This window comes from Thecamonas trahens (genome assembly GCF_000142905.1).
Source record: "Thecamonas trahens ATCC 50062 unplaced genomic scaffold supercont1.64, whole genome shotgun sequence".
NCBI lineage: Eukaryota > Apusomonadida > Apusomonadidae > Thecamonas > Thecamonas trahens.
In genome coordinates, this window is record NW_013657616.1 from 99057 (window position 1) to 112248 (window position 13192).

The window sequence follows — 13192 nt, forward strand, 5'->3', positions numbered from 1 at the left end:
TCCTCCTCCTCCTCCTCCACCCCCACCTCCCACCACCCCACCCCCACCCCCACCACCCCACCCCCCACCCCCACCACCCCGCCCCATGGACTCTCCCTTCTTCGACCTCGACCACCTCCTCACGCGGAGCGGGCCGTTTGCCAACGCTGGCTTTGAGGCCTGCGTGGAGCTCCGCGAGTTTGTGCACAGCTCGGTGCGGGTGCTTGTCATCGGTGCCGGCGGGCTCGGGTGCGAGCTCCTGCACAGCCTGGCCAAGTCTGGCTTTGGCGAGCTGGAGGTCATCGACATGGACACCATCGACGTGTCGAACCTCAACCGGCAGTTCCTCTTTCGCGCAGCCGACGTGGGCAAGTACAAGGCCGACGTGGCAGCCGCCTTTGTCGAGGCCCGCTGCCCCGGCGTCTCGGTCCGGGCCCACACCTGCGCCATCCAGGAGAGGACGATGCCTTCTACCGCTCCTTCAACCTCATCATCGCTGGCCTCGACTCTATCAAGGCCCGTTCGTGGATCTCGGCCAAGCTGGTCTCGCTGGCCGCAACCGACGCGAGCGGCGCCGTCGACATGTCCACCGTCATCCCGCTCATCGATGGCGGGACCGAGGCTTTTAAGGGCCAGGCCCGAGTCATGCTCCCGCGCATCTCCGCCTGCTTCCAGTGCTCCATCTCGGCCTTTCCCCCACAGCGCGCCTTCCAGCTCTGCACCATCGCCAACACGCCGCGCAAGCCCGAGCACTGCATCGCCTACGCCATGAACGTCCTGTGGGAGGCCGAGTTTGGCAGTGACCGTGTGCTCGACAAGGATAGCGTCGAGGATGTGACTTGGGTCATGACCGCCGCTGCTGCCCGCGGCGCCGAGTACGGCATCACCGGCATCACCTACCAGCTGACCCAGGGCGTGATGAAGAACATCATTCCTGCCATCGCCTCGACAAATGCCCTCATTGCCGGCGCCTGCGTCCTCGAGGCTATCAAGATCGCCACAAACTGCGCAAGCTACCTCGACAACTGGTTTATGTACATTGGCGACTCGGGCATCAACACCCGCACCTTTGCCTGGGAGCGCGACGAGTCGTGCTCTGTCTGCGGCCTCTGCCGCATCACCAAGGTTGTTAGCGGCCGGTTCATGACTCTGGGCGAGCTCCGCTCGTCACTGGTCGACGACGCCGCCCTGCAGCTCGTCTCGCCCTCGCTTCGCGGTGGAGGCAAGACTCTGTACATGGAGACTGGACCGCTGAAGAAGCTCACCCAGGCCAACTTGGACAAGACCCTGAGCGAGGTTGTGTCGAGCGGGACGGAGATTTCGGTGACCGACGCCAACGGGGCGGTTGTGCTCGTCACCGTTGTGTTTGAGGAAGAGGAGGGCGATGCAGGGGATGGTGCGGCTGTGTAAAAGTAACCGTTGCTGTGGAGCTGGGCGCAAGTGTTGCCCAACAACGGTCAGAGAAAGGTGCTGTTATCGTCCAAGAGCACCCCTGCCTGTCCCCACCACCTGCTTGCTGTCCGTCGTCAGCTATCATGGCCGCGCACACAGAACGCGCACGGGGAGCAATGCAATAAACAGTACAAATTGCCAAGGATGGCACCCTGTTTCCAAGCCTCGGTAGCTCAGTTGGTAGAGCGTGCGACTGAAGTTCGCAAGGTCGGGGATTCGATCACCCCCTGGGGCAAACATTTTTTTTGCTCTTTCTCCGACCCTCCCCTCGCAATCATCGCAACAAGTTCACGCAGAGCATGTGATGGATGATGCGGGCATGAGGCAACATATTCACTTCCATTATTTCGTTCAACGCAGCCACCGCCATCGCCACATTGGGCGTACAGTCAATGAGGCTGCTGCTGGCCGCCAAAGGCGGTTTACTCGTCGTCATGACTCGCCAACACGGCGTCAATCCGCGCCTCCACGCCCGCCAGCCGCTTGCGCATGTCTGCCATGAGCTGGGCGACGTCGACTCCTTCCTCGACATCATCTGCACCGTGCCTGCCGCTAGTTCCTTCCTCCGCGCCCTCGTACTCGCTGACGTCGGCGGTTCCGATATCACGCTCTGGCCTGCCGCGCCCGCGCCCGCGCCCGCGCCGCGCCAATGCTCTGGCACGCTGCGATGCGTGTGTTCCACGGGCATATCCATCGAGCTCAGGCCCGGCGCCGCGGCCGACGTCACCGATCACCGGATGATCGAGCGCAAACCGCAGTGCCTCGAGCGTTGCAGACAGCTCGGTCGGCTCGGCAGGCTCTCGCTCGCCAAGTCCGAGCGAGAGCGTCTCGGCCATCCGTGATGTCAGCGCACGTCCCAGCGCTTCGGCCTCGGCCTCGGTCTCGCCCTTGTCGGGCGTTTCGCGCTTGCTTGGCACTTTTCCCCTGCTCGCCACCTTGAGCTCCTCTTCCAGGCCGAGCTGCGTCACGAAAAAGCCTGCACCATCAGCAACCGGCGGAGGTGAAGTGATCGTGACACGGGTATCCGCGCCTGTCCGCGCCGAGTCCATCTCCATCCACTCTTGGTGGCTCCACGCCTTTCTCGCGCGGCGCTGCTTGGCGGCAGAGCGGCGGAGTGCGTCCCACTTGCCCTCGCGGATAACCCGAGTCCCAACCCGCATTGGCCGCGGCCCAGCCCCGGCTGCGCCCTCCAACACAATGGGCGGATCGTGGAGCGAAAAGAGCGCACTGAGAGAGGCCATACCTAGTGTGCTCCGCCCGAGGTCGGAGACCACCTTGCAGAGAACACGCGTCTGTGCGAGTGCCACCAGGTCGTCGCCTGACCGCACCGCCGTCCGCCTAACATCAATGGAGGTCAGCGCCGGGAACGGCGACTCCACGCCCGCAGCAAAAAGCTGGGCACGTACGGCAGACCGTTGCCAGCCAGATCAAGCGACGTTAGCGCCGGCGCCGACGCTAGCGCGAGGAGCGCCCTTGGATCCTCCAGCTCATTGTCCGCCACCACAAGGGTAGTGAGTGCGGTGAAGCCCGTCCAGTCGGCAGGCACATCGGTGAGCCCATTGCCCGACACATCGAGCGAGGTGAGCGAAGAGAGCGCGGAAAGGCGAAGAATGCTTGCGGGTGTAAGCTCGTTGGCAGCGAGCGAGAGGACCGCGAGCGAGGTGAGCGCTGGTGCGGGAGGAACAACTGGCTCGCACAACCCGTTGCAGCTCAGATCAAGCGACTCCAGCGCCCGCAGGCCGGCCAGCGCCTCCAGATCCAATCCATCGTTATCTGATGCGTCAAGCCGGCGGAGGTGGGTGAAGAGCTCGAGATCGCTACCCGCCGCCGTCGAGAGCCCCGCCCCGGCCACCGAGGCCACCACCACCCGCGCAGGGTCCACCGCGTGCGCCAGCCGCAGCAGGAGGAACCCGTCAAGGACCCGACCAGACTGCCGCGGAGGCTGGGACGTAGCCGACCGGTGCTCGACAGGTGCGGCCGACGTGGGGGGAGCGTGGCCGGACTGGGGGGGAGCGCAGCAAGGACTGTGGCCCGCGACGGTGGGTGGGTGTGCGTCGGCGTCTTCCGGACCCATGAGTCCGAGGAGGTCGAGAGGGCGAGCGGGGTGCCCTGAATGGCAAAGGTAGGTGGATGGGGGGTGGTCATGGTGAAAGGGTGGCCGGTGGGGGGGGGGGGGGGGGGGGAGGGGGGGGGGGGGCCGGGGATGTGGGGGGAGAACGGGGAGGGCAGTTGGGTGAGGTGAGCTGTTTGCAATGTGGGGTGGCAGGCAGGCTTGCGGTTGGCGCGCAAGGCTACGAGACGGCGGGCCAGATCTAATCCCATCCATCGATGCAGGCTAGTGTCATGAAACAGGCAACAGCTGGTGAGACCCGAGATGACTGGAACGGATGGGTTGGGGAGGTGCGGCAGTCAGTGCGACAGCATCGCTCGCTATCCTGTCGCTGTCGTAGGTGGCGGGAGGGTCGGAGGAAGAGCAAAAAAATGTTTGCCCCAGGGGGTGATCGAATCCCCGACCTTGCGAACTTCAGTCGCACGCTCTACCAACTGAGCTACCGAGGCTTGGAAACGATGTGAATCAACATAGTATTTATTGGGTTTATCACATTGGCCCGGCTACGGCTGGACCTGTTCCCGCCGTCCAGGCCTCGAGACATGGTCCAGTCATTTCGATCAGATGCCGTGCGCACCGTCAACGCTTGTCCGTCTCCCGACTATTCTCGTCCTTCTCCGCAGGCAGTGGCATTGCCCTGCCCGCGGCGAAGCAATCGGCGGCGAGACATCGTGCCGCGGCGTCTCGCAAAAGAGGCGAAAATAGCCGGCTGGGCCGTCGCGGCGAGAGTCCAGCCGGCTATTTTCGCCTCGTTTGCGCTCTCTATACCATCCATAGCCAAGCTCAGAACATCAGCATACTCTGCTGTCTCTCTTCTTCTCTACCATCTGTACTGTGAGATGTCAGCGTTGCTCTGGCAAGCACAAGGTCGTCAAAACGTTCGCAGACTTTCGAATCTGAAAATGCGTCCCTGAGTGTCTAACATTTCATGTTCTATAAACATATATAAATAGATACTTGAGAAAATATTAATATATGGTTCAGGCGTTGATATTTGGTTAAATTTATGATTTTGCGATGTGGTATATATTTTTGTATTATTTTCGGACGAAAGGAGCTGATTTTGTCTATGTTTTTTGTTAAGTAAACCGTGCCGCCTATCTGTCGTCGCTGCTGCCCGCTGCCTGCCACCCCCTACCCGCGGCACCGCTGCCTGCTCTCCGCCCTGCTGCGTGTGACAAGCGATATGCAGCGGCTTTACTTGCCCAATGATCAACCAGTGGCAGGGTGAGGGGCGATCGTGCCACAATCGCACCTCAGGGCCTCACATGCGGCTTGAGACAAACTGCTGTCCAAGTTGGACGGCGGTCACACACTTGCGACGAGTCCGTCCTCCTCACGCTCACACACACCCATCCCCCACCCCGTCCCCTCCTCTTGTCATATACCGTCACGCATACTCCCTCCACATCTGAGATCACGCCACGCCGCCCCACACGTCATCCCCGCTCCCGACACTGTCGCATCCCACACTCGTCCAATCTTCCGTTCGAAATACGCCTCGCACGGACACCCGCACGCACTCATCGAACACTCCTCGACCATGGACGAGCCAAGTCCCCACCGCGACCCCTTCCCACCCACCCCGTCCTCCTCATCCTCGTCGTCCTCGTCCTCGTCGTCCTCGCCTGTGCCCGCCCCCACCCCCGCCTGGTCAGCCTCCCTCCCGCTCGCCTTTGGCACCACCGACCTCTCGTCCTTCCCCTCCGCCCCGCACCCGCCTCCTCCACGACGCCCGCCGCCACCGCCGGCCGCCGCCGCCGCCACCTCCTCCTCCTCGCCCCCCAAGCATCCGCTCTCGCAGCATCAGTCATCGATGGCTTTGCGCACACCCAGCCAACCTATGCTCCGTCCGATAACGTCTCGTGGTCGATGGCCCAGCCGGCGCCGTCGTCGCCGTCACAGTCGCCACCGCCGTCGGCCTCCTCGGACGACGACCATGACGATGGCGGCCTTCCCAGCCTGCGCTGGTCGGAGGAGTCTGGTGCCGGGCCGTCGCTGGTTGCCTTACCCAGCAACTCGAACGATCTCAACTTTGACGACGCAGAGATGGTCTCACGTCCCATGCGCGAGCTCCTCCAACAGCGGCAGAGCGAGGTGTGGGACGACGACTCGGCCGTGACCGTCTGCACCCGCCCAGGCTGCGGTCGAGTGTTTGGCACGCTCGAGCGCCGCCACCACTGCCGCGCTTGCGGCCGCATCTTCTGCGGCGCATGCACCGAGGAGCGCATCGAGCTCCCGCGCGAGTTTATCCAGTTCCCCAAGCCCTCGCGCGCTCAGCAAGCTTCCATCACCTCGTGGATCTGGCGCTACCTCTCGCCGCCCACAGACAAGGAGCGGGTGTGTCAGGACTGTGCCTTTCGGTACGGTGACCTGCAGAACCGCGACGTCCGCTGCATCATCGCCGTCTTTGAGTTTGTCAGGTTTGACCTCCGTGACCTCCATGTTCTGGCGCAAGTGTGCAAGACCTGGTCGCGCGCCGCCACCATCTGCATCTCCGCCCTCCGCCAGCTCCAGTATCGCCTCCCGTCTCAGAGCTTTTCAGCTCGCGAGGCGGCCATGATCTGGTGGAACCGTGCCTACTTTGTTGGCCACAACCGATGGATGGTCCAACTCATGCGCGTGACGGACTGGTCGCGTCCTGACCACGTCGCAGAGCTCGTTGCGCTTGCCTGCCCACCGACGGTCCCGAGCTCCTCGCCCCGCGTTTTCCGCTGCTCCTCGGTCCTCTGCACCCGCTCCTGCCGCGAGAACTTCCAGCCCATGGACGTCATTCAGCTACTCCAGGTTGTGCCTCATCCCGCCATCCGTGCCGCCCTTGTCCCTTCTATCCGCCTCGCCCGTGAGCCCGTCCTCAAGGCCCTTGTACCGTCGCTTGTCCGCCTCATTGCCTCGGATCCACTCGCCTCGTCGCCTGTCGGCGACCTTGTTCTTGACCTGGCTGCAGAGTCGCTCACCATCGCGTCGGACGCCTTTTGGGCCCTCAAGGTCGCCGCCGCAGAAGCCGCAGACGACGAGCCCACCGCTTCCCGCTTCACCCGCGTCCTCCATGCCCTCCTTGTCACCCTCGGCAGTGTCCACCCCGACTGGGCCGCCACCCTTCTCGACGCCGAGCGCTTTGAGATCGCCTGCGCCGCCGCTGCCTCGGTCTCACCCGCAGACATCCCTGATCTCTTTGCCTCGCACGGCCTCTTTGCCCCCGATGCCCCCCAATCTCCACCCCGCTCCTCCCGCGGGTCTCCATCGACGGCGTCGCCTACCGCAAGGTCAAGCGCTACTCCTCCGCCCGCTCGCCGCTCCGCCTTCCTCTCCTCTCAGGCACCCGCCGTGCCTACGATGCCCTCTACAAGGTCGGCGACGATCTCCGCCGTGACCAGGCCATGGTCAACGTCATCGCCGTCATGGACTCTATCCTCCGCGATGCTGGCTTTGTCTTTCCCGTTGTCAAGTACCGAGTCGTCCCCACCGGCCGCAACCGCGGCTACATCGAGATTGTGCCCAACGCTGAGACACTCGAGGACATTGCCAACAAGCACAAGACTTCAGTTACCCACTACCTCCTCGCCCACAACAAGAACCGCAAGGGCCGCGACTACCTCCGCGACTTTGCCCTCTCCACTGCCGTCTACACCGTCATGATGTACCTCATGGGTGTCGGTGATCGCCACCGCGGTAACGTCATGCTTACCCACTCGGCCGAGCTCTTCCACATCGACTACGGCTTTATCCTCGGCGAGGAGCCATTCAAGCTCCTTCCGGCCTCCTGGATGCGCCTCACCCCGGGCATTCGCGACGCCATGATGGACGAAGAGCGCAAGCTCTTCTCAAAGACCTGCCTCGACGCCTACAACGTCCTCCGCCGCTTTGCGCCGCTCTTCATGACCATGCTTTCGCTCGGCACGGGCACCGACCTCTCAGCCTGCACAGAGGAGATTGTCCTCCGATTCCTCCCGGGTGTCTCGGACCGTGAGGCCGGGGCTCTCTTCCTCTCCCGCCTCCACATCGGCCCAGGCACCATCACAGAGACCCTCCAGTACTTTTTCGACGACACCATGCACAACGACGAGCCCAACTACTTCCAGTCACTCGTCCAGAACATCGCCGCCATCCCCACGGGCGTCTTTTCCTTCTTCTCATCATCATCATCCTAGCCTTCCTCTTGCATCCCTTCCAGCTCATCAACTCTCCTGATAACAAAACCCTTGCAGCTTCTCCCCCCCTCCCCCCCCCCTTTCCTCCCTCCCCCCTCCCTCTCCTCCCGTCCCTCGTGACCGGCGTCCGGCCTAGCCCTCCCCCGCCACCACTCCTCTCCACCATGACCGACGCTACCTCTGCTGCCAACCTCGACACGTTCACCACCACGAACCTCGCCCTCGACCTCGATGTCTCCTTTGCCACACAGACCATTACCGGCAAGGCGACGCTGACGCTGACCAACAGCTCGTCCGAGCCTGCCGCCTCGGTCGTCCTCGACACCCGTGACCTGACCATCTCGGGCGTGACGACGGCGGCGGGCGAGGCGTGCGAGTTTGCCCTCGGCGACGCCTGGGGCGCAGACGGCTGCCTCGGCGCTCCGCTCACCATCACCCTCCCGCAGCCTGTCGCTCCCGCCGCCGCGCTGGAGCTCACCGTGGCGTACGCCACCTCGCCGGCGGCGTCGGCCCTCCAGTGGCTCGCCCCTGTCCAGACCGCCGGCGGCAAGCACCCGTACCTCATGTCGCAGTGCCAGGCCATCCACGCCCGCTCGCTCGTGCCGTGCCAGGACTCGCCGGCCATCAAGGCCCCGTACTCGGCCACCGTCACCGCGCCGTCGCCGCTCCGCGTCGTCATGTCCGCCCTCCTCGCCGACGATCCCGCTGAGGCTGCGGCTGCCGGCGTGTGGCACTTCAACCAGCCGGTCCCCATCCCGTCGTACCTCCTCGCCATCGCCGTCGGCAACCTCGCCGAGAAGCCCGTCGGCCCGCGCTCGTCGGTCCTCTGCGAGCCCGAGCTCATCGATGCCTGCGAGTACGAGTTTGGCGAGCACACCGAGACCTTTGTCGCCGGCGGCGAGGACCTGCTTGGGCCCTACGTCTGGGGCCGCTACGACCTCCTTGTCCTCCCGCCCTCGTTTGCCTACGGCGGCATGGAGAACCCGTGCACCACGTACGTGACCCCGACCCTCCTCGCCGGCGACCGCTCGCTCGTCAACGTCGTCGCCCACGAAATCGGCCACTCATGGATGGGCAACCTTGTGACGTCAGCCTCGTGGTCCGACTTTTGGCTCAACGAGGGCCACACTGTCTACGTCGAGCGCCGCCTCCTCGGCAACCTCCACGGCGAGGCCTTCCGCCAGTTTGAGGCCATGCAGGGCTGGGCCACCCTCTCCAAAACCGTCAACGACGTGTTTGGCGCCGACCACCCGTACACCTGCCTCGTCCCTGACCTTTCTGGCGGCATCGATCCCGACGACGTCTTCTCCTCGGTTCCGTACGAGAAGGGCTTTGCCCTCCTCTTCCACCTCGAGTCGCTCGTCGGCGGCATCGAGCCAATGGAGGCCTTCCTCAAGGCTTACGTCGCCGCTTTTGCCAACAAGTCGGTCACCACCGCTGAGTGGCATGCCTTCTTCCTCGCCCACTTTGCCGACTCGGTCGACCCGGCCGTCCTCGACGCCATCGACTGGCAGGCCTGGTTCCACGCCCCGGGCATGCCGCCGGTCACTCCGGTGTTTGACGACTCGCTCGCCGTCGCCTGCCACGACCTCGCCGCCAAGTGGCTTGCCCACGCCTCGGGCGCCACCCCGAGTTTGTCGGCGACGCTGCAGACATCGCCGGCTGGCACTCGGGCCAGGTCGTCCAGGTTCTCGACGATCTCGTCGCCGCCCAGGCCGACGGCGCTGTCATCCCACCGCCCACCCTCGCCGCCCTCGACGCCGCCTATGGCCTCTCGTCTTCAGGCAACTACGAGATCCTCTTCGCCTGGGTCATTCTCGCCATCAAGACCGACTACGAGCCCATCATCGACGTTGCTGTCCGCCTCGTCACCTCGCAGGGCCGCATGAAGTTCACCCGTCCTACCTACCGCGCCCTCCACGCCTCGACCATCGGCAAGGACATTGCTGTCGCCACCTTTACCGCCAATCGCGAGCGCTACCACCCGATCTGCGCCAAGATGGTTGCCAAGGACCTCGGCCTCTAGCCCGCCCACGCCCAGCCTGCTGGCCACACGCTAAATTCGCCGAGCGGCGGTGCCTACAGTGCCGACGAGTTGCCAACAAGCGCTCCGCCATCGACCGGAATCACTGCGCCGGTCACGTAGTTTGCTGCCGCCGACGCGAGGTAGAGACACACGCCGGCCATGTCCGGCGCGGCGCCGACCCGGCCCAACGGGACAGCAGCGACAATGGCCGCCTCAAACGCCTCCAGCGTCGCCTTCATCATCTTGGATGGGAACGGACCGGGCGCGACAGCGTTGACTCTGATGTTGTCGTCGGCGAGAAAGCCAGCCAGGTGGCGGGTTAGGTGGTGGACGGCGGCCTTGGACGACGAGTACGCGTACGTCTCCATGTTGGGCGCCTTGATCCCGTTGATAGAGCCGATGTTGATCACCGCCCCACCGCCATCCGCTGCCAGCGCGCCACGCAGCGCCTGAGTGAGGGCAAATGCCGCCGTCACGTTTAGCCGCATGACCTTGTCAAACGCCGCCAGCGGATACTTGTCGAGCGGCGCTGCCCAGTTTGTCCCCGCGTTGTTCACCAGCACATCGAGCGACGCACCACCGGCCGCCACCCACTCGGCCACGGCAGCCACGCCGTCGTCGGCGGCGACGTCTGCAGCCATGCCGTCTGCCGACCCTCCGCTACCGCTCGCCAAGGCCTCGGCCTGTAGCCACTCGACGGCAGCGGCCACCGCGCCCGCCTTGCGCGAGGTGACCAGCACCTGTGCCCCGTTGACCACAAAGCCATGGGCCACCATCAGGCCGATGCCGCGGCTCCCGCCCGTCACCAGCACACGCTTGCCACTCACTGCAAACAGGGCCCCGATGGCAAGCTCGCTCCCGGCGCTCCCGCTACCGACACCTGCTGTCTCATTGCTGGTCGACATGATGTGCTCAAAGTGTCGCTGCAGAGACGGCTGGCCGGCCGAGTGGCTGCCACAGACGGCAGCTTGTAGCCGGCGGCCATATGGCATGACTGAGAACCAAGACGACCATGCCCAGAAGTGCTTGCTCGACTGATGGCGAGTGAACGATACGGATGGTATTGATCGATACCCATTGCTGCCCTAGCCAACCACTACGCATCAGTGCCGACCGTCAGACTTTTGCTGACAAACTAATTGACGCATGATCAGCTGAAACGTGCAAACCAAACACCATGTGGAGTGATACTAACCAAACACACTCCATCAATACAGAGCAACTAGCTGCGTACCCCTCCCCCCTCCCCCCTGCAATCCACGCTCCTCCCCTCCGTATCCCCCCCCTTTGCAACCCACAGATCAGAACCCTCCGCCCCCCCCCCTTCCGCTCTCCGTTCCCTTCGCGCCCTTCCCAAGTTCCGCCGTTTACGGCTCTCTGCCGTTTACGGCTCTCCCCCTCGAACACTGCTCCACGCCATTGTCTGCTGTGTGCTCGAGGACCATGGAGCAGCTCAACGAGACGCAGCTGAAGGAGATGCAGGACAACTTTGCCCTCTTTGACCGCAAGAGCGACGGGGTCATCGACTTTGACGAGCTGTTTGAGACCTTTACCGCCCTCGGCCTCGAGTACACCGAAGCATACACGCGGACGGTCTTTGTCGCTGCCGACACCAACAACGACGAACGCATCGACTTTGCAGAGTTTGTCACCCTGCTCATGGGCGTCAACGGCGACGAGAGCTCAGAGATCAGACACATGTTCAACGTCCTCGATCGCGACAACTCGGGCTCGCTCACAGCCGAAAAGGTGCTCGAGGGCATGCTCAAGCTCGGCGTCAACGTCACAGAGGACGAGGTCAAGGCCATGGTCGAGGAGATGGACGCAGACGGCAACGGCGAGGTCGACTTTTCAGAGTTCCGTACCATCTGGCTCCGCATGTCCGTCGAGTCCTCCGCCGCCCTCTCAAAGTCCGCCTCCTCCACACGGATCAACCTCAACTCGTCCGCCGCCAACGCCCGCTCCTCCGCCGCTCGCAAGTAGCCCGGCCCCGCCCCCACCTGGCTCCTGATCTGATCTCTCCCGGCCATCGGATTCTGCCGGCCGGCCCCAAGCGTGTTAGCTGTAAACCCACTCGTCTCTATGCAGCTTGGCTCGGTCAACGGGATCTCGGCCGCTGTGGAGCGGTACGGCGTGGCGCCTGGCGCGGCTGCCCTGCTCCGGGCTGAGTATGCCGCTGCGCGGGAGGCGATGACGTCCAGCACGTACCTGCTGTGGCGGTGCAGTGCGCCGGAGAACCCCGCCGCGAGCGACTTTTGCACCCGCATCGGATCGGCGTCCAAGTGCTTCTGCCGCCACACCTTTGCCGATCACGACTTGCGGACGCCGCTGGTGGGCTGCACCGCCCGGCTGGCTGCCGATGGTCCGCCATGCCCCTGCCGCGGCTTCCGCTACATCCCGTCACGGCCCGAGGAGATTGGCGACAGCCACCTTGTCCGCCGCCGGGGCTTCCGCCTCGACCGCTGGCGGCCAAAGTGCAGCTGCAGCCATGGCTACGACGTCCACCGCCGCGGCGACGACTCACGCTGTCGCTCGCGCGGCTGCTCTTGCCGCGCCTTCTCCGCTGCCTTTCGCTGCGCCGCTTGTGACGGCTGCTACGCCGACCATGAGCTTGTCGTCGACTCGCGCTCCGCACGTGCCGCCGCGGGCCTCCCCGTCGACGCCGCTTTCCTCCCGCTTGCCGATGCGCCCGAACTGCAGGCTATGGTCTTTGCCGACGAGCTTGGTCTTGCCCCACACATCCCTACCGGCGCTGCCCTCGACATCCCCCTCACCGCAGACGGCTCTGTCGCCGTCTACATGCCGCCCGTCGCCGATACCGCCGCTCTCGCTCCGCCCCACTCCTCCAAACCCGAACGCTCGGTCCGCCTCGATCCGCAGCAGTCCCGCCCCTACCGTCCGCTGCCGTCATCGCTGCCACCGCCGTCATCGTCATCTCCTTCCCCAGCCCCAGCTCGAGCCAGAGCCCGTGGCCGAACTCGATCCTCCTTACCACGATCCTCCCAGCCAGCGCCGTTCTGTGGCGAGTGTGGAACTCGCTACCTGCGGTCAGACTCCAAGTTCTGCGGCGAGTGTGGGACCAAGCGGATACTGCGGCGCTGATCGTCATGCTCAAGTTGTCTACGCCAGACACACCCTCTCGCTCCTCTCTCTCTCCCTCCCTCCACCATCACTCTACAACAACCATCAACCCCCCTCCTCACCCCATCACTGCACTAATGCCCTGCAATCACGACCCGATCTCTCGCTAATCTCCCCCCCCTCCCCCCCTCCCCCCTTCGAATGGCGGAAGAGGGCCCCCCCGCTCTCCGGGTGGTCAAACTGGAGATGCAAGTAGCCAAGCTCACCTCTGAGAACACCATGCTGCGAAGGCACCTTGAGAGCCTCCACGCCCTCTTTGCAGACCGTACGACAAGACAAAGCCCTTCCTCTCTCTCTCTCTCCCTCTCTCTCTCTCTCCTCCTCCTCCTCCCT

At 64.2% G+C, this 13192-nt stretch overlaps 5 protein-coding genes and 2 non-coding genes across 7 annotated transcripts in view; 5 read left to right on the top strand and 2 right to left on the bottom strand.

Annotated features, from left to right (window-relative positions):
* Positions 1-85: 85 nt before the first annotated feature.
* On the top strand, positions 86-1389 carry AMSG_10784 (NEDD8-activating enzyme E1 catalytic subunit; the record flags this gene model as incomplete). The annotated part of the gene is made up of 2 exons (XM_013897771.1): positions 86-406; positions 439-1389. The coding sequence occupies 2 exons, from the start codon at positions 86-88 to the stop codon at positions 1387-1389; spliced, it is 1272 nt and encodes a 423-aa protein (XP_013753225.1).
* A 204-nt stretch (positions 1390-1593) lies between these two features.
* On the top strand, positions 1594-1666 carry AMSG_20080. The gene has a single exon. It is a non-coding gene; the product is annotated as a tRNA-Phe (tRNA).
* Positions 1667-1851: 185 nt separating this feature from the next.
* On the bottom strand, positions 1852-3324 carry AMSG_10785 (uncharacterized protein). Its single transcript, XM_013897772.1, has one exon. It carries the CDS (start codon positions 2670-2672, stop codon positions 1854-1856), a length of 819 nt encoding a protein of 272 aa, XP_013753226.1. The 5' UTR covers positions 2673-3324; the 3' UTR covers positions 1852-1853.
* A 593-nt stretch (positions 3325-3917) lies between these two features.
* Positions 3918-3990, bottom strand: AMSG_20081. The gene has a single exon. It is a non-coding gene; the product is annotated as a tRNA-Phe (tRNA).
* A 1423-nt stretch (positions 3991-5413) lies between these two features.
* On the top strand, positions 5414-7692 carry AMSG_10786 (phosphatidylinositol kinase; the record flags this gene model as incomplete). Its single annotated transcript, XM_013897773.1, has 2 exons — positions 5414-6688; positions 6808-7692. 2 exons carry the CDS (start codon positions 5414-5416, stop codon positions 7690-7692), a joined length of 2160 nt encoding a protein of 719 aa, XP_013753227.1.
* Positions 7693-7856: 164 nt separating this feature from the next.
* AMSG_10787 (leukotriene A4 hydrolase) lies at positions 7857-9819 on the top strand (the record flags this gene model as incomplete). The annotated part of the gene is made up of 2 exons (XM_013897774.1): positions 7857-9266; positions 9326-9819. 2 exons carry the CDS (start codon positions 7857-7859, stop codon positions 9716-9718), a joined length of 1803 nt encoding a protein of 600 aa, XP_013753228.1. The 3' UTR covers positions 9719-9819.
* Positions 9820-11161: 1342 nt separating this feature from the next.
* The window catches only part of AMSG_12389 (uncharacterized protein), a gene marked incomplete at both ends in the record, with an annotated part of 5703 nt that continues 3672 nt past the window's right edge, over positions 11162-13192 (top strand). Inside the window, 2 exons of the mRNA XM_013897801.1 lie at positions 11162-11602; positions 11807-12526. Coding sequence (XP_013753255.1) covers positions 11162-11602; positions 11807-12526 — 1161 coding nt within the window. The remainder of the gene's footprint in view (positions 11603-11806; positions 12527-13192) is intronic.